Raw genomic sequence first — 20,032 nt, forward strand, 5'->3', positions numbered from 1 at the left:
GTTATCACTTGAAGCCCTTTATTGAATAAGATATGGTATATGTAAACATTTTAATTTTTATACCTACGACTTGAGAGAAAACAATTTGACAGAACAGCACTGCTGTGAGAAACTGTGAAATGCAGCCCAAGTCACTGCTATCTCGGCTGGAGATTTTATCTCCCTTGCTTTTTCAAGAGAAAATTCAATTTCTCATTCTTAAGAAAAATGCAGCAAAGTACCTAGTATTTGTTCACATCTCCAATTCTGTGCCTAAAATAAAAGCCAGTGGAAGCCCTAAATCAAAGAGAAGGAACAGTTTAAGGCTTTTAAATAGTATTTCCAAATTGCCTTCTGAAAAGCCAGTAATGATAAATACTTCTGGTGGTTTCTGTCATGGAACCCTTGCACACCGGCTAGTGTGTGTGCGCGCTCTCTACCAATGTCTAGGTGAAAAACTGTATCCTTTTTTATTTGCACATCTTCACCAGTAAAGCTGAACTTTTCCACATTTTTACAGGCCATTTGTATTTCTTCTTTTGTAAACTGCTTGCTCCGGTCATTTACTGATTTGGAGGGAGAGGACGCAAAACCTTTTTCTTATCAAGCGAGTATATACGTTCTTTAGCACATACACAAGTTTTTAATTTTCCTTCATGATTTCCAGCATGCTTTAGTATTTTAAAAGCCTTTTTCCATCACAATATCACATAAATATTCAACTCGTTTTGCCTCGTTTTATGAATTCACCTCTAAGCTGACTAAATTATTAAAGAAAACTGGATCAATTATTGCTAATTGATGCCACTTGTGACATGCCACTTAACGTCCCTGGACCCCAGATTCACAAGTGCAAAATGAAACGATTGTTTCAGTTGATTTCTAACTCTAATACTTTATGATTCTACAACTGTTTGGAGACAGGAAATGGAGGGAACAACAGAGAGACTGAAAGAAAGGGGAGGAGGGAGAGAGGTAGAGAGAAAGTGACATTTAGGAGCATCAAAATCCTCAGAGAGGCCGGGCCAGGTGGCTCACGCCTATAATCCTAGCACTCTGGGAGGCGAAGGCGGGAGGATCTCTTAAGGTCAGGAGTTCCAGACCGGCCTGAGCAAGAGCAAGACCCCTGTCTCTACTAAAAACAGAAAAAATTAGGCGGGCGTGGTGGTGCACACCTGTAGCCCCAGCTACTCCAGAGGCTGATGCCACGGCACTCTAGCCTGGGCAACAGAGTGAGACTCTGTCTCCAAAAAAAAAAAAAATCTCTCAGAGAAAAAAAGCCACAGGTGAACCAACAGTCAGTCTGCAGGGATGAGAGCCTGCAGTCCAAGACCCAATGAACGGGGCCTAACTTCTCCTGTTCCTGCGGCAGATTCATCACTAGCTCTTCATGCCTGCTACTCAGTCCCCCCTGGGCTGCTGTCAGAACTTCTCTTCTCCTAAATAAAAACAGAAGATACTCCACACTTTCCTTCTCAATAAATTCTGCCCCACTTATTTTCGATGACATGAGAGGTAGGCTAAAAGTAATTTTCAAGGGGCTCAAAAGATAAATTAATTCAAAACCACACTACTAGAGGGAAGAAAATACAGGATAACTATGCAAGTATACAAAAAAAAAAATATTGTCTTATATATAAGGGGCTGGCAAACTTTTTCTGCAAATGCCCAGATAGTAAATATTTTAGGCTTTGCGGGCCATATGGTCTCTGTCAAAACTACCATATGTCGCAAAAGCAGCCACAGATAATACATAAACAAATGAGTGTGGCTGTGTTCCAATAAAGCTTTATTTGTTAAAAAAAAAAAAAAAAAGGTGGGGGGGTAGGTTGGGGGAGCAGCGGGACTGATTTGGCCCACAAAGCCACAGTTCACCAACCCCTGCTACAGATTATAGTTCAGAGGCCACTTGCAGAGCTTACAAGCAGACCTTCCCAGAGTCATTACCGCATATTGTTCCTGTGTTCCCGGGTATGACAGCGGTGACCTGAGAAGAAGAAAGAAATGAACTGTAATTATCAAGCTCCTAGCACACTTGTTCAGCCAAGTCATCTTAAATCTGTGGTTCCCTTAGCTTGTCCCTGGTTCAAAGCACATTTTAAAGACTTTCTTTTCCTTTACCACCATTATTTACAGATGACTGCAGTCATGGAAAAAAAAAAGAAACTAAACTATTCCTTGTATTTCCTTAAGTACAACTCTTTCCTTTCAAATCTATTTCTATTAAAAGAAGGCCTAATTCTTCAAATGCCAAAGGAGGTTAAAAATAGTACAGAACCACTAACACTATTTGATCCAATTTACTGCAGTATAGAAGAGAATGTCTCCTTCTCAGGAAGAAACAAAGGGGCCCTTCTGCCCGGACATGTCCACCCAAAGCACTGCTGTCTTGTCCCTGACATGCTTCAAGAAGTCCAGTTAGACACTGAGCTTCTTAACAGAAATGTCTGCTTGCAAGAGCCCTCTGTGCTGACAGATGTTCACTTTCAGCCACTTTTCATTCATCAGAACGGTTCTTATAAGAACAAATTCAAATTCCTCAGTCAAACATTTTAAGGGATACTAAAAATTTTAGCCCTGAAAGTCAGCAACAGTAAGATCCATTTCAGAACACAAGAATGTTCAAACGGACAAGAAAACAAATATTGTGGGAATAGAAATATGTAGTTTCTAACCCAAATTAACAGGACCTATTAAACATGACCAGAGAGTTCTTAATCTCTGCAAAACATACAGCCACATAAAAAAAGAATTATGACGTGGCAAGAACACAAAGTAAGAATTCTTAAGCTCTTACTGGATAAACTGCAGTCCTTCCTTAATGTTCTGCTGCCTTTTTCTTCTCTCCTCGGACACACTGGACATGTTACCCAACACATCCACTCTCTAAATGAGCAATCTGGAAAGAAACAAGGCACAAAATTACATAGGGTACCAGGGCTCCTGGGCTCCAGTGAAAACATCCACAAATCAAGGCCTTGTCAACACAATCTGTTGTGGACATGTCCATCCCCAACTTGACTCTAGGGTCCCAGACACCAAGGACCCTGTGTGAGTTATCTCTGTGGTCCCCCGTCGCCCAGGGCACCATAACCATGCGGTTTTCGTATCCTAAGGCGGAACAGTTATGCAGATTTTTTTTATGTCCTTCCTGAACAGTCTCCAAGAAAAAGTCATTTCTCTCTTCCAGTCTCTTCTCTTCCTTCCTTCAGCTACAGGTTTTGTTTCTTCCTGGTCTATACACACGCGTAAGATGCAACCAGAACAGTCTCAGCCTTGTTTTGCTTCTGGAAGCTCTCCAGAAATAAACGGGTTTCACATCCGCTTGCCTCCATGGGAAGCTGACTTCCTTATAAGCTGAGTTTAAACCTTATATTTTGTTACACGCACTTCTGAAATAATCCTTGTTGATACAACTAATAGATACTGATCTAAATAAAGTTATTATATTTCAACTGGGATTGTCTCGGTATTAAGGTTTTTACCTTCAACATAACACTTGCAAATGTCAACACATGACAGCCTGTTGGTACCCATCCCCACTCATCAACGTTCACTGAGCGGTTTCGCCACGTTCAAGGAGAACCACAGAGAAGAGACCTGTGATAAAACATCACCTCCTAAACTAGGGCTTCCCAGCCTCAGCATTTTGGGCCGGATAATCCTCCATGGTGGGGACTGTCCTGTGCGCTGTAGGCCATCAGCAGTACCTCTGGCCTCACCAACTATGCCCACAGCAGCTCACCCTGCCCCCACCCCTACTTGTGACAACCAAAAAATATCTCCAGACATTGTTAGATGTCCTGGGGGACTGGGGGGGGGGGTGGTGAGCACAAGCATAGTCACCCCCAGTTGAGAACAACTGAGACCTAAAACGAAGATGACATCTTATCACATAAACCATGCATTTGGACCTAGGTGACAGCAAGGGAAAGTCCCTTGACGTTTCAAGTACATAGCTGAAATTTTCCAGTTTCATTATTGCTTACCATTTGTAGTTTTATTTCTGAATCTACCTTTTTCAAAGTCCAGGGGTGAGATGGGGGTTGGAATGCCCCAAAGGTCACCAACTGGTGCTAATCCCTTTCATCTTTTAAATATTGCCAGTCCTAAATGTTTTTATCTCATACTTAGAAGTTGGTACTTCACTGAAGTGTTTACATGAGAAAGGATATATCTGAGATTTGCTTTAAAATACTCTGGTTAATAAAAAAGGGGGCAGTGTTGGGAGGTAGGGATGAAACAGCACAATGTTGATAACTGTCAACATTCCCACCCAGCAAAGTGGGTGGGAAGTACAGGGGCTCCTTCACGCTATTCTCTCCGCTTTGCATGTGTTTGAAACTTTCCAAAATAAAAAGTTTAAGAAGTCCAAAACACTAAAATAAAATGTCACTATTTCTGGAATTTGCTTTTAAAATAGTTTAGCCAAAAGGGAGGGCAGTGGGTGGAAATGAAACACGAGTGCCAAAAACGTGGCCAACAGACCCAGCTGGATAACGGGCGTATGGGGTTCATTCTCTTCTTCTATCTACTTGTACATGTTGGACCACTTCCTTAATAAGTTTTAAAAATTCATAGTTGTATGTACAAAGTTATTTAAGGGAGGCACTATTTGTAAGACAAAAAGATTTTTAAAAAATAACTCAATGTCTATCAAAAAGTCAATGGCTGAATATATTGTGAATATATTGTGCTGGGAATAAAAAGAGGAAAGGTATAAAAGTGTCCATATTATGACCTTGTTCCGTTTTTTTAAAAAGTGAGGGGGTTAGGTGTATCTATTCATATGTACTTGTTATATAGCTGAAACAGCTCCAGATCCACTGTGGGAAACACAGCAGCAGCAGAAAGCCGGGGGCTGGGACAGGGGTAGGATGATGTCTTCTCGCCATTATACCTTTTGTTTTTGTTTTGTTTTGTTTTTGAGTCATGTAAATGAATTACCTCTGGACAAAATTTAAAGTATTTTATAAAAGTCTATGTAGAGCCGGGTGCAGTGGCTCATGCCTGTAATCCTAGCACTTGGGAGGCCGAGGCAGGAGGATCGCTCAAGGTCAGGAGTTCGAGATCAGCCTGATCAAGAGCGAGGCTCCCATCTCTACAAAAAATAGAAAGAAATTATCTGGACAACTAAAAAGATATAGAGAAAATTAGCCGGGCATGGCAGCGCATGCCTGTAGTCCCAGCTACTCGGGAGGCTGAGGCAGGAGGATCACTTGAGCCCAGGAGTTTGAGGTTGCTGTGAGCTAGACTGACACCACGGCACTCTAGCCCAAGCAACAGAGCGAGACTCTGTCTCAAAAACAACAACAACAAAAGTCTATGTAGTCTCTGAAGCCTTCCATGGAAAGATTTAAGGGGCCATCAGGCTTTTTTCTATTTTATTTAAAGCAGGGCAATTTATTTAGAGTCAGGACTTCGGAGCCCAAAGGAACCCAGAGCAGCATTTGGGGTGCTGCGGCGCTCAGGCCAGAAGGGAGGCACAGAAGGGGAGGACGCCTGCAGCCAGGACCGCGGCCGCGCTCTGCAGTGCATGGTGTGCCTGCTCCCAGCCTCTGCTTAGCGGAGGTGGGGAATTAGTTTGAGGGTGACTCAAAAAGTAAATCTGCTGGCTAAGAATGGACTCCTGGGTAATGATAATCTGCCAAGTTAATAGCCTTAGAGCTATTTTCTGAGAAAGTACCAGAAAACCTTGAACCTCAACCTCTGACTGACAAAGGGCATGTGGCAAAAAGCTGACAACTCAAGTAAGTGATTAGGAGGAAATAAAACGCAAATTTTTTTTTTTTAAACAAGAGTCTTGCTCTGTCACCCAGGCTAGAGTGCAGTAGCATCACTGTTGCTCACTGCAACCACCAACTCCTGGGCTCAAGCGATCCTCCTGCCTCAGCCTCTTGAGTAGCTGGGACTACAGGCACGCGCCACCAGGCCCAGCTAACTTTTCTGGTTTCTGTTGTTGTTGCTGCTGTCGTTATTGTTTTTTGTACAGACAGGATCTCACTATGTTGCTCAGGCTGGTCTCGAGCTCCCGGCCTCAAGCAATCCTCCTGCCTCGGCCTCCCAAAGTGCTCGCACGACAGACATGAGCCACCACACCCAGCCACTTTCAGTAGTTTTTTTAAAATTTTCTCTCCCAAATTTTATTTTGAAAATTTTCAAACACACAGTAAAGTTAAAACAATTTAATTGCCCATGGATATTGAATATTTTATGATACTTATCACATCCGCCCATCCTTATCCACCTGCCCATCCTTCAATCCATCCATCAATCCACCTTATTACTTTGATAAATTCCAAAGTGAGTTATAGACCAATTATAATCCACTCCTAAACACTTTATCATACACATGATTACCTAGCAATGAATGTTTGGATAGAGTTTTTTTGGTTTTGTATTTTTAGGTAAGATGCACAAATCTTAATATGAGTTTTGACAACGTGTATAACCCGAGCCCTATCAAGATACAGGCCATTAACTGTCACTCCAGGAAGTCCCCTTATGCCCCTTCCCCAGACAATCCCTGTCTCACCCACCTCAGGCAGCCTTGCTCTGATTTTTTTTTCCACCATAGATTGGTTTTACCTGTGAAATAACCCCTCCCTCTTCTTTGAAAGAAATAAACTTTTGAAAAACACACTATCTTATTTTTTGATCCTGGTAAAATCTGGCCTCAATTCTCAATGAGGAAGAATTTTCCAAAGTTAATCCAATGGCCACTTCTCTTACTCACACTCAGCAGCACCTGCTGCGCCCCCTCCCTCCTTAGAGCCCCCTCCCTTCACGTTGCACCTCACTGCCCTGGCGAGGTTAGCCCCCACCTCCCAGGCCACTGTCTCCTCACAAGCTAAGGCTCCCTCCCCTCCTGACCTCTCAACTTGAGAGCTCTGCGGCTTCAGCTGGACCGCCTTCGAGACCTCCCCCAGCCACATGCTCCCCTGGACGTCCTCCTGCAACGGCCACATGTCAGATACCCCCATCTCCGGCCCCAGGCAGCTCCCACGGGCATCCCCAGCAGAGCTCTGGGGGAGATACTGACACGCCTTCTGCCCATTTGACAGTCCCACTGCATGTCTCACAGACAGTCCAAACTGTTCAAAAAGTATTTTAACATGTCAGTGAAAAGGAATGTCTCCTTCCCAACCTTGTCACTCGGCCACCACTTGCCCTCCCTGACAGCAACCAACCATAGTTACCAGTCTCTTCAGCGTCCTGATGAAAATATTCTGTAGAACAATTCTGTACCTTGATCTTGGTAGTGGTTACGGGAGTCTATGCACGGGATAAAATTGCATAGAACTACACACACACACACGTGTGCTGGCTGAAACCCAGTGAGGCCTATACTTTGGTTAACAGTATTATACCAGCGTTAACTTCCTGGCTGTGATAGTGTGCTACACTTATATGTCCTTGTTGGGGGAAGGGAGAGTGAAGCTTTTATGGGACTCTACGTACTACTTTTGGAACTTCCTATGAGTCCGTAATTATTTCAAAATAAAAAATTTAAAAGTATTCTGTGCATATGCACTTTTTTATACAAACCAGGGCTACTAGCATGTTCTGTACCTCGCTGTTTTCATGCAGTACCCAATCTTGGAGATCATTCCACATCACTATACAGTGTTCCATGATATAGTTGTACCACAACTGAGCCAGGTAGGCCCCTGGTGATGAACATTCTGGTTGTTTCCAATCTTTAAAGCTCACCATGTACACAGGGTGTAAATATCTCTTTAAAGAATTTCTGTAGGATAGAGGACATATGCATTTGTGTATTCTACCAGCTACTGCCACAGTTTACCAAACGATACTACCCACCAACAGTGCATGAGGGTTCCTGTTTGACCACTTCACCAAGGTATTATCAATGTGTTCATCTCTGTTAACTGGGAAGATGAGAAACAGTATGACAATGTGCTGAGGTTTTGTTTGCTTTAGTCTTTTTAACCAAGGCTGAGCATCTTTACAGATTTAAGGGTCATCTGTACATCCTTTTCTGTGGTTTGCTCATAACCTTTGCTCATTTTTCTTCCAGGTCGAGCTCTTCTTATTTATGGAAGCTCTTTATATGTTGCGCAAAGAAGTCCTTTGTGATGTTATTAGTATTTTTCCCAACTTAATATCAATCTTTTGACTTTGTTTTTTATTGTTTGTTTGTTTGTTTGTTTGTTTTTCGAGACAGAGTCTCACTCTGTTGCCTGGGCTAGAGTGCTCTGTCAGCCTAGCTCACAGCAACCTCAAACTTCTGGGCTCAAGCAATCCTCCTGCCTCAGCCTCCCAAGTAGCTGGGACTACAAGTGCGAGTCACCAGGCCCGGCTAATTTTTTCCATTTTTAGTAGAGATGGGGTCTCACCCTTGCTCAGGCTGGTCTCGAACTCCTGAGCTCAAGTGATCCTCCCGCCTCAGCCTCCCAGAGTGCTAGGATTACAGGTGTGAACCACCTCGTATGGCCATCTTTGGTTATTTTTGACAGCAAAAGAGTTATTTTTGGCCAGGCACAGTGGCTCACACCTGTAATCCTAGCACTCTGGGAAGCCAAGGCGGGACGATAGCTTGAGGTAAGGAGTTCGAGACCAGCCTGAGCAAAAGCAAGATCCCACCTCTACAAAAAACAGAAAAATTAGCCAGGCACGGTGGTGCATGCCTATAATCCCAGGTACTCGGGACGTTGAGGCAGGAGGATCGCTTGAGCCCAGGAATTCAAGGTTACAGTGAGCTATGATCATGCCACTGCACTCCAGCCTGGGTGACCCTGTCTCAAACAAAACCCCACCTTCTACTCAGTTGCTCAAGCCAGAAAACTGGTGTTACCCTCTTCTTTCTCTCACACTCCACATCTAAGCAACCCACTGACAAAGCCTACTGGTGACACTAACAGAACATGTGCAGGGCGTCTGTCTCACCACCTCCTCTGCTCTCCCCAGCCACAGCCACACCCTCGCTTACCAGGACTCAACAGCCTCCTTTCCTGGCCTCTCTCCACTGTCCCCTCCCCATCCATTTCCCACACTAAACTAAAAGAAAGGCTCTTCTAAAAACACAAACCAGTCACTGCACTTCTGCTCAAAGTCCACTGTGGCTACCCAAGACACTTGGAATAAAACCTCTCTTCCTTATGGTGAAACTAGCTCCCATTAACAGAAGACACCAAGGTAAATGTGACTGCAACATACTGCGATAGAAATACAATAGCAGCTAACATGTAGAGCTCTTACTGAATCAGGCACTGTTCTAAGTGCTTTACGTGTATTGTCATTTACTCCTCTGAATAAAATTAAGAGATAGGTACTACAAGGAAACTAAAACAGGTAAGTGATGTAACCAGCCCAGGATCACACAGCTAGGAAGTGGCAGAACTAGATTTCAAGGCCAGACAGCCTGGCTCCAAGCCTGAGCTCTTATCCACCTAGCTATACTGCACATTAAGTGCCAATGACGCCTGGAGGAAAGCGAGCACCTGTCTAGGGTGGCCCTGGGCCAGGGTCCAAAAGATTAGTACAGCTCTGATAAAAAGGTGGGCACTCTAAAGCCACTCCAGAGGAACGGAATAAACAAGCATGCATGCGTGCATACGTGTACATACAAAGCCATGCTCAAGGGACAACATTTGAAGCAACTAGACAAAGCAGAGGGCTTGCACAGGAACGCAAGGAAAGTCAGGATACCATTCCAGGGGCCGGGCGTGGTGGCTCACGCCTGTAATCCTAGCCCTCTGGGAGGCCGAGGCAGGTGGATTGCTCGAGGTCAGGAGTTTGAGACCAGCCTGAGCGAGACCCCGTCTCTACTAAAAATAGAAATAAATTATCTGGACAACTAAAAATATATATAGAAAAAACTAGCCGGGCCTGGTGGCGCATGCCTGTAGTCCCAGCTACTCGGGAGGCTGAGGCAGTAGGATCGCTTAAGCCCAGGAGTTTGAGGTTGCTGTGAGCTAGGCTGACGCCACAGCACTCACTCTAGCCCAGGCAACAGAGTGAGACTCTGTCTCAAAAAAAAAAAAAAAAAAGGTACCGTTCCAGGGAAAATCTTACAAGATGTACTAACACAAAACCAGAGAAAGTGTCCCAGTGAATGCAGTACAGAGGTCACCTGGCACAGCATTTGTACTCTTGCCTAAAAAGGTATCCCTAAGTTTCCATCCTCAGACTGAAGCCTCCCTGTGTAATGGCTTTAATACAACTAACAAGTAGTTCAAGCACCATCATTGTCAACCGTCTTGCCGCAGCGTACTAGCTGACTCCTGCAACGCTTACCAGTGCCATGGGGCACAATGCAACCCTCAGAAGGCTGCTAACCCAGGCAATAAAAGCATTACTAAAGACGCTCCACTACCTTGTAACACTGAAGCTCCTACTGGATACTTTATGAAACAGTTTCTCCCTTTTACTGAAAATGAAAACTTCATGATAGAGGCTATGCCAAACAACGTCAGGAAGGTAATTTCATATTTTGGCAGGAGTTTTTCCTTGCATAGGAAGTATTCACTTTGAAACTGCGATCAGATTTCAGATTCTGTAAAATAGGTCTGCTGAGAGCTTCCTACCACCAGCCCTGCTAGGTGGTTCACAGAGAACATCTCTTCTCATCCACAAACCCTGTACTGGAGGACTCAACAGAAAAGATTTCACATGGAATCTTCACAATACATCATCTGTCGGGGGACACCCGTACCACTATGATGTGCCCAAGACCACTGATGAAGTTTTCCTGACCCAGGAAATGCTAACACTTGACCCCAGCACTGTCTCACCAAATGTGCCAGATTAATGTCCTGCTCCAAATTCAGGTCTTTTCATAAAATACAAAGCTTTTACCCTTCTACTTGTGAAATAGAAAATTTCTGCCTCTTTCTTACCGGTTCCATTATGTGGTTCCTGAGGCTTCACAAGACATGTGAAATTAATTAACATTAATTAATTCATTAAACAACACGTTGTTAAACTCATAACAAAATAAAAAGCAAATTTCTTGCTGGAACAAAACCTGGTAAGGATAAGTAACCTCGTTTCTTAACATCAATGAAAATTACCTCACTTAATAAGCCTTGTATATGTGTGTGAATTAAAACAGATTATCACACATTAATTTTAAAACTTCTGGATTAATATGTTTATATTTCTCTCCTCCTTAAAAATACTACCTAAAAATTTTTCTTGATTTGTAAACAACTCACACTTTAAAGAAAATAAATTTCACTTCCAATTCTAAGATACCGGAGAAAAAGTATTTTCACTAATAAAAAACCAAAGCAAAACAAAACACTTCAAGATATTACCCAGACGACAAAAGTTTGCTCACATTGTACTGTCTCTAGAAAGCCCATTCTAGAGTATCCATGGCAACAGGATCCAGACATCTTTTGTTTCTATTTCTTCCTTTACTAAAAAGCTCAAAACTTTGCAACAGTCATTCTTACCCTTCCTAGAATTGAGAGATTCTATCACAATTGACTCTCTTCCACTTACATGGCGATTTGACCCACTCAAATTGGCAGGCTTTGAAAACCAGTCAAAATTAAGAATTGCGCGGCCATGTGGTGAACAAACCACCATTCTTACTGGCAAAAATTGACAGTATCTGAGGAATGGGAAGGAAAAAGGGTGTAGGTCAGAGTAATAACCCCCAAGCAAAAGTCACAGTAATGTCAAGGAAGGCAGGAACTCTCCAGTTCGTTTGGATGACAGAAAATCAATGGGCTCTTTGCAGAACACACGCATATAGACAGGATTCAGCCCCAATAACTCATGCTCTGATTCTGAGCCGAACCCCACACAACCATTTCTAGCCTCCAGCATAACAGCAGACAGAGACGGAAAATATCTGTCCATTAACCTGAATTATTCTGGAAACTAAGACAAGACCTACCTTGTTTGATTCAGTTCAAGAGCTGGGCGGACAGTGAGAAGGGAGCGGCAGTGGGTTCCCTGCCAGCCTTAAGGCCATCAGAGAACCAGGAGATAAGCAGATGGCACCGGCTCCCTGCGCCCCCTCCCATTCAGATGCTCTAGTTGAGCTCTGTCCAATAGAAACATAACTCGAGCCCTACATGTCATTTAAAATTCCCAAGTAGCCACACTCAAAAAAAAGTAAAAAGAAACCGGTGAGATGAATGTTAACAATGTATCTTTGTCAATCCAATAGGTCCAAAATATTACCATCTCAACGTGTATGTAAGTGCAAAAGACTACGAAGGAGATCCCTCACGGTCTTCCCATCCTAAGTCTTTAAAATCAGGTGTGTATTTTACAACCAGAGTCCACCTCCAGTCGGTCCAGCCACACTGCGAGTGTCCCCTGGTCCCAGGTGGCCTGGGGCCCCTTACTGGGCAGCGCAGGTCCAGCACCAGCAGGTCTCTGGGACCTTCCTTCACCCCTCGACCTCCAGGGACGGGAAACACCCGAGTCCCGACCAAGTCCCGGCCCGGACGCAGGCGCAGCCCTCCGGCCCGCCAGACCCGCCGAGGCCACACCCCTGCGGTGACCGTCCCCGACCGGAAACCGCGCTAATGCGAGCTGACAGGTCTTCACTCTTCAAGGGTGGGGAGGAGAAACCCAGCGCCGGGCCCTGTCCCCCGTAAATACCGGAAACCTGTCGCCACCCGTCCTGGAGGACCGCCCCGCGCAAAATAAAAAGGAAAAAAAAATGTAAATAATTTTGAAAAAAAGAGATTAACCCAAAATTAACGAGCCGAGCCCTCCGAGGACATCCTTCCTGCCCCAAAGCCGAGACACTTCACCAGGCTCCCCGCGATCCCCAGGGCAAACAGAAATCATGGGGGAAAAAAATTTTTTTTAAGTGAAATAACCAGAAAGGAGACATTTTGCCAAAGGAATTGCAGGCAGAAGTGGGTCACGCTACGATGGGTGCCGGGAGGCGGAGGCGCGCCCGCCCGGCCCCCCATGTCCCCAAGCGCCCCGCGCCGAGGCCCGGCGCCCCGGTCCGCGCGGCCCGGCCCCCGCCCCTCCCCCGCCCGGTAACGGCCGCGCGCGAGCACGAGGCGGCGCCGGCGCGGGGGGGGGAGGGGCGGCGCGGGCGCGCGGACACCCCGGCGGCGCCCACCACCTACCTGCGGGACGGCGCGCCGGCCGGCGGCGGGACGCGGAGGCGGCGGCGGAGGCGGCGGCGGCGGCGAGGCCCGGGCGCTCGCTCGCAGCTCTCGCTCGGCCGGCGGCGGCGGCGGGCTCGGCGGCGCCCTCTGGCGGCGGGAGGCCGCGCGCGGCGCCCGGGAGACGCCGCCATTGGCTGCGCCGCAGCGTCGGGCCGGGGGCGGCGGCGCCACGTCGGGCCGGGGGCGGCGACCGGGCGCCGTCTGACCCGCGACCCCGGAGCGGGCGCGCGGCCGCCGGCGCAGCCAATGGCGAGGCCGGGGCGGGGCCGGGCGCGGCAGACGGAGGACGTTGCCGGCCGGTGCGACCTGGAGCGGCCGCGTCCCACAGACGGGCACACGGAGGCGAGGACCCAGCCGCAGCGCTGGATCCACAGACGGCCTCGTCCCTCTGCCCTCTTGCAGGGCCTGCAGGATCCGTGTCCTCCAGGCCCCGGCCCGAGTGCCGCCCCGTCCGCCTGGACTTTCCGCGCCCAGGTGCCCCCCCCGGGGCGAGGCGCAGCGCCTGCCCCACGGCACAGGGACAGGGGTGCGGGCCAACGCGCGCACGAAGACCATTTGGGACAGGAGAGACCCAGGAAACCCAAGCAGGGGCACGCGGCACTAGGGGAAAGGCCTCCGAGGAGGCTCCGTGGAGGAAGCGTGTCCAGACAGAGGGAAGGGCAAGTGCAAAGGCCCTGACGCTGGAGCTCGGCGTCCGGGCAACAGGGAGGGCATCTAGGCTGCTGTGTGCAAGAAGGGAAAGAGCTGAGAGGCAGAGAGAGGCCACCACGTGGAATTTGGAGTTGGTTCTGTGTGGGACAGGGGTCGGTCATTGAGGAGGCTGCATTGGGAGTTCTAAGGTCTGATTTACATTTTAGAAACTTCTCTTGAGCTCCTGTACATGTAATGGGCTGTAGGAGGCACAGGAGGGCAAGTGGGGTGACCAGCTGGGTGGCGCTGTCTTCCAGGAGGTCTGGGTGATGTAGATTTACAAACCAGGGGTATTTGTCAGCTCGGGCTGCTGTGGCAAAACACCACGGATCAGGAGGCTTAAACAGCAAGTATTTGGAAAAGATTGGAAGTGTAAGATCAAGGTGCCAGCAGAGCTGGGTTCCGGTGAGGCCTCTCTCCTTGGCTTGCAGACAGCTGCCTTCTCCCTGTGTCCTCACGGGGCCTTTTCTCTGTGTGCACGAAGCCCTGCTGTGACTTCCTTTTCTCATAGGAACACAGTCCTATTGGATCAAAGTCCCAACCTTGTGACCTCATTTAACCATAATTACCTCCCCAAAGGCCCTAACTCTAAGTGTAGTTACATGAAGTGTTAGGGCTTTAACATATGGATTTGGGGGGGGGGGCACGTTTCAGTCCATAACACCAGCTAAGTGCTGTGACAGAAAAATTCAAGGAGAGTTGATAGGGGCTCTGGCTTTAGGGAAGCTCCTGTGAGGAACAGGTTCTCCTTGTGGCCAGAGGCTGCTCATCGGTCACATCTTGGCTCACGTGGCTTCTGGGGAGGCCTTCGCTGACCGCCCGTTGTAGGCCCGTCTACAGCATGCTCCTCGGCACAGCACCCTCTCTGACTGCACAGCAGCTGTCACTATCTCAAGTGACGCTATGAGTCATTTGGGCACTTGTTTGTGGGCTGCCTCCACCCCCACAGGACAGGAGAGCCCCCCGCTTATTTTGTCCTGAGTTCTTGGCCGCTAGGTAATACACAGTAGCCCCTAAATGCTTCTTGAGTGGATGTCTCCAGAAACCTCGAAGCTAGGTTCTGGAGGGTGAGCGGGACATACCCAGGTGCAAGGGTACACGGAGAGAGAGAGGAAAATGCAGTCAGAAGGTCCTGGAAGGCCGGGAGGGCTAGACCACAGAGAGCTGGGTGGGTCTCAGGTCAGGCTCTGCAGGGCATTGTGAGGCCACACGGAGTCGGGCATTATTCTGCCAGTATGAGGAAAAATTTGATGGGATTATTAGTTCCCATCATTACTGTAATAAGTTACCACAAATGGAGTGGCTTAAAGCAGCACAAATTTGTTATAACTCTAGAGGGCTGAAGTCAAGGTGTTAGCAGGGCTGGTTCCTTCTGGAGGCTCTAGGAAAGAATCTGTTGTCTTGCCTTTTTGAGCTTCTAGAAGCTGCCTGCGTTCCTTGGATCGTGGCCCGTTCCTCTATATTCAGTGCTAGCAATGGCCAGCCGAGCCTTTGTCCCAGCACGTCTCTCTGAGGATACTTCTGTCGTCACATCTCCTTCCCCGACTCTTCTGCCTCCCGCTTTCTCTCATAAGAGCCCTTGTATTGCATTGGGCCCACCTGGACAGTCCAAGATGGTTTCCTCATCTCAAGATCCTTAACTTTTTTTTTTCCTTTTGGAGACAGAGTCTTGCTCTGTTCCCCCTGGCTAGAGTGCAGTGGCGTGTTCATAGCTCACTGCAACCTCAGATTCCTGGGCTCAAGCAATCCTGCCTCAGCCTCCCAAGTAGCTGGGACTATTGGCACACACCACCATTCCCGGCTAATTTTTCCTGTTTTTGGTGGACACAGGTCTCGCCCTTGCTCAGGCTGGTTTCAAACTCCTGACCTCAAGTGATCCTCCCACCTCAGCCTCCCAGAGTGCGAGATCCTTAACATAATCACACCTGCAGACTCCGTTTTGTTAAAGAAACACATTCACAGATTCCTGGGGTTAGGATGTGGATGTCTTTGGGGAACCATTATTCTGCCCACCACAGGGAGCAAAGTCAAGGACATCCAATGGGCCTGCTCTCTGGGACCCCCATCTCAACCCTGGTAGCATTGGGAATACTATGCTAAGGAAAACAGACTGAGTCACTCCCTCTTTGAGCTTCCATTCCAGCGGGAGGAGTTTTCAGGTTCTTCACTGGACATTACACTGGTACATTCTCTGAGGACCTATTAAGTGTCCCGGGCCCTGTACAAGGCACCTGAGGATGCAAAGCTGAATGAGACGGGATTCCTGCCCTCCACCAGCCCACAGGGAGGTCGGGGGAGAGGCTTTGCGCACCAGTGATTCTAGGGGTGCCGCAGGGTAGGTAGAGAAGTCTGTGGAGGCACCCTGGGGTGAGCTCTTCATTCTGTCCACAAATATTTACTGAGCACTCATTCTGTGCCAGATACTATTCTGCATGCTTGGGATGCATCTGTGTCCAAAACAAACATCTTTGTCCTCGTGGAGTTTACATTCCCAGGAGAGTGAAATAGACAACAGGAGAGTGAGATAGACAACTAACGATACACATAAATCATATAGCATATTAAGAGTGCTAAGTATTGTGTTTTAAAAAAAGTACACTCATGTTTATAACAGCATAATTCACAATTGCAAAGATATGGAACCAACCTAAGCATCAACTGTTGAGTGGATAAAACACACACACACACACACACACACACACACACACACACACACACCATGGAATACTATTCAGCCATGAAAAAAAGTGAAATAATGTCTTTTGCAGCAACTTTTATGGAACTGGAGGCCATTATCCTAAGCGAAGTAACCCAGAAACAAAAAGCCAAATACCTCATGTTCTGGGCCAGGCTCGGTGGCACACACCTGTAATCCTAGCACTCTGGGAGGCTGAGGCAGGAGGATTGCTTGAGGCCAGGAGTTCAAGACCATCCTGAGCAAGAGCAAGACCCCTGTCTGTACCAAAAAGAAAAAAAATAGCCAGGTGGTAGCACACACCTATAGTCCCAGCTACTCGGGAGGCTAAGCCAGGAGGATCACTTGAGCCCAGGAGTTGGTGGTTGCAGTGAGCTAGAAAATGATGTCACTGCACTGTACTCAAGGCAACAGAGTGAGACTCTGTTTCAACAACAAAAAAAAAAACAAGCTGAACAACCCTCCTCACAACGCCGCCTTCATATTATATTAAAAAAAATACTGCATGTTCTCACTTATAAGTGGGAGCTAAGCAATGGGTACAAAGGGGTCATATAGAGTGACATAGTAGACATTGGAGACTCAGAAGGGGGAGGCTGGGAGAGGGTGTGGGATGAAAAATTACCTCTCCGGTACAGTGTACACTATGCAGGCAATGGTTACACTAAAAGCTTAGATTTCTCCACTATACAATTCATCCATGTAACAAAAAAACCATGTGTACCCCCTAAATCTATTAAAATTTTTTAAAAGGCAGGAAAAGGGGGGAATCATGAATAATGGGGGAGACATTAAAAGGCAGAGTGTAAAGTAATCAGAATGTACCAAAGGTGCTGATGGAGATGCTAGAGTGAGAAGTGGAGGGGAGGTTACCAAAGAATGCCATGAAGAAAGGACATCATATAGGAGGTGGTATGGGAGCCAGGTCACACAACAGGGCTTGCAGAGTCATGTTCCTCTAGGGTCCCAAGGTGATGCAATGAGGGAAGCTCACCCAGGGTCTACTGACACTGGGAGCGCCCACCCTCTCTGATTGTTGCCAGCGGGTCTACAAGTCCAGCTTTGCCAGAAATTCCAGGCTTATTTCAAGATTAACTAGAAACTGGGATTTTATTACAACAAATATCCCTATTTTGAAGTTAATTAAATAGAAAAAAGAAACTATGTAGTGCAAATAAACCATGTCCATAGGCAGCAGCGAGCCCATGGACCACCCATTTGCAGCCTCTGTCTTAAACGCTAGAAAGGATTTGATAGGTCTTAACCACAGACCTTCCAGATTCATTAAGGGAAGTTATAATGTAGCCATGAGTCGTTCTAGTGAATGCCATAAAAAATATAGATGGAAAGCAAAGTTCCTACAACTAGAACATCTGTATCCTAAAAAAGAGAAAGCAAACAAGGCTATTCTTTTATCCAAGCTGTGTTTTTCCCTAAGGTCTGTGAGAGCAGTTTGGGATTTCAGTCTTCTGGTTCACTTGAATCCTCCACCCCTCTGCATGTTGTTCCCAGCATGTGTTAGGAGTCAGTAGAGAGGTCTATTTCAGGCTGCCTTGGTTTTCCTTTCATGTGGGCACCAATTTAGGTCTCTTGGTGAAAGAACCCCACCTCCTAGCACCCACCTGAGAAATAGGGAGTGATTTCTCCTTGGTCCGTGGGATCTCTGGACAGCAGCTTCCACATCTAGGCAACAATAGCAGCAGTAGTTCTCTTGTAGGTATGAAGTTCTCCAAGATTCTCAGCAGGAGCTGGCAAGCACATGTAGCAAAAGTGTTGGTTTGGCCGGGTGTGGTGGCTCAAGCCTGTAATCCTAGCACTCTGGGAAGCTGAGGCGGTGGATCGTTTGAGCTCAGGAGTTCGAGACCAGCCTGAGCAAGAGCAAGACCCCATCTCTACTAAAAATAGAAAGAAATTATATGGACAACTAAAAATATATAGAGAAAAAAATAGCCGGGCATGGTGGCACATGCCTGTAGTCCCAGCTACTCGGGAGGCTGAGGCAGGAGGATCGCTTAAGCCGAGGAATCTGAGGTTGCTGTGAGCTAGGCTGACACCACGGCACTCTAGCCCAGGCAACAGAGTGAGACTCTGTCTCAAAAAAAAAAAAAAAAAAAAGGAAATGCGTAAAGTGTAAGAGACAAAAAATCCTGACTGGGGTCTTTTACTTGGCTTTGTAGGTATTACATGGATTACGCATTTGCTTCCTCTCCACTTTCTCTTCAGCTTTGAAAAATGGCTTGTTAAAAACTCCACTCATGGGCTGGCTGCCTGGCCATCAATTTAAATATGTAACCAAGTGCAAGCAAGTTTCTAATCACGATGTAAGGTACGAGAGCCCTAATTATCCAAGGGGGAAAAGGAGCGTATTTGAGGGCTAATAAGACAGACTTTTTATTTTACTTGCCAGCATTTTTTTTAGTAATTTTTAGGAGCTATACTGAAGGTAGGAAAGCAGACCTTTGCTTGCGAAGTGAGTTTCTCTGGTTCTTAACCTAGATTTGATACTAAGCGTAACGCCACAGTGTATCACACGGTTCCCTCCTTGTATTTGGGGAGATGACACAGTTAATACGCAGAAAAAGAATGAATCGAATTCGCAGCAGCTTCTGAGAATACAGTAACATGGGAAATGAGAAGTGCTCACTTCCCAGACCCCGGGTCCACTTCTTTCCACTACTTCTGCCCCAAGTTGGTATTCAGGTCCACTTTCTGTGTGTTGGGCTGATTTTTTTTTTCTCTGATCATTCTCTGACTTGTGGAGCTAATCCTGCCTATAATTTCTACTGCCTCCAGCCTCTGGGACTCAAGCCACTTGGAATTGGTCCTTCTGGGATCATGGATGGAGTCCAGAGAGCTCCATTCATCTGTTCAACAGACACAAGTGCCAGCTACGCTCAGGGCACTTCACTGGAACCCACCATCCACCAGCTATGGTTTCTAACACTCACAATGCTTAAAATAAAACTTGCTGTTTGAAGATCCCCCGAGGTGTGGATTTGGGAAATGGACTATAGAATAGGAAGGAGTAAAAAACACAAATTAAGAGAACGTGATCTGTTGGGATATAGGGTTCAAGATAGTTGTCTTTTTATACGTGAGAATGTCAGGACGTGTAAATGATAAACAACGTAAAATCAGATGACTCACCACCAACAGTGCAGATTAAAACCTACTCATTGGCTCAATTAAAGGAAACTGCTGTCAGGAGCCTTTAATTCAACTAATCAACAATATTATGCTAACTTTTTTTTTTTTTTTACCTGCTCAAGGATCATACATTTTACTCCGTCTTTTATATCATTTGGCAGAGAGCCAAGGCTTATTAGGAAATTCACAGAAACCATGAACATAAAAAACATACAAGTCCTCCCTTGAGTAACCACACAAACGTTTCCAAGAACATGTCCAAAGCCACTTTTCTTTCCCTTCTCAGAAATTGTTATAAAATGTACTTAGTACAAACGTGCCTTTGCTGCTCTGGATTGATTTATAGCAAAATTTTAAATCAGCAGATTTTAAAGACATTTGCAAAAAGGGAGTGAATTCTAAATCA

General features: G+C 46.5%; 1 protein-coding gene across 4 annotated transcripts in view; it reads right to left on the reverse strand.

The window, feature by feature from the left end:
* Window positions 1-13,164, reverse strand: part of ZC3H7A (zinc finger CCCH-type containing 7A) — a 38,201-nt gene extending 25,037 nt beyond the window's left edge. For 2 of the 4 annotated variants that reach the window (XM_045542616.1, XM_045542617.1), the window contains exons 1-3: window positions 13,053-13,144; window positions 2,777-2,878; window positions 1,927-1,966 (exon numbers count right to left, since the gene is read on the reverse strand). In XM_045542616.1, coding sequence (XP_045398572.1) covers window positions 1,927-1,966; window positions 2,777-2,844 — 108 coding nt within the window. In that variant the 5' untranslated portion in view covers window positions 2,845-2,878; window positions 13,053-13,144. Of the gene's footprint in view, window positions 1-1,926; window positions 1,967-2,776; window positions 2,879-11,851; window positions 11,927-13,052 lie in introns of those variants that run through there. The other 2 variants (XM_045542614.1, XM_045542615.1) reach the window with 2 other exon arrangements.
* Window positions 13,165-20,032: the final 6,868 nt, after the last annotated feature.

The sequence above is a fragment of the Lemur catta genome, chromosome 2 (assembly GCF_020740605.2).
Source record: "Lemur catta isolate mLemCat1 chromosome 2, mLemCat1.pri, whole genome shotgun sequence".
NCBI classification, from domain to species: domain Eukaryota; kingdom Metazoa; phylum Chordata; class Mammalia; order Primates; family Lemuridae; genus Lemur; species Lemur catta.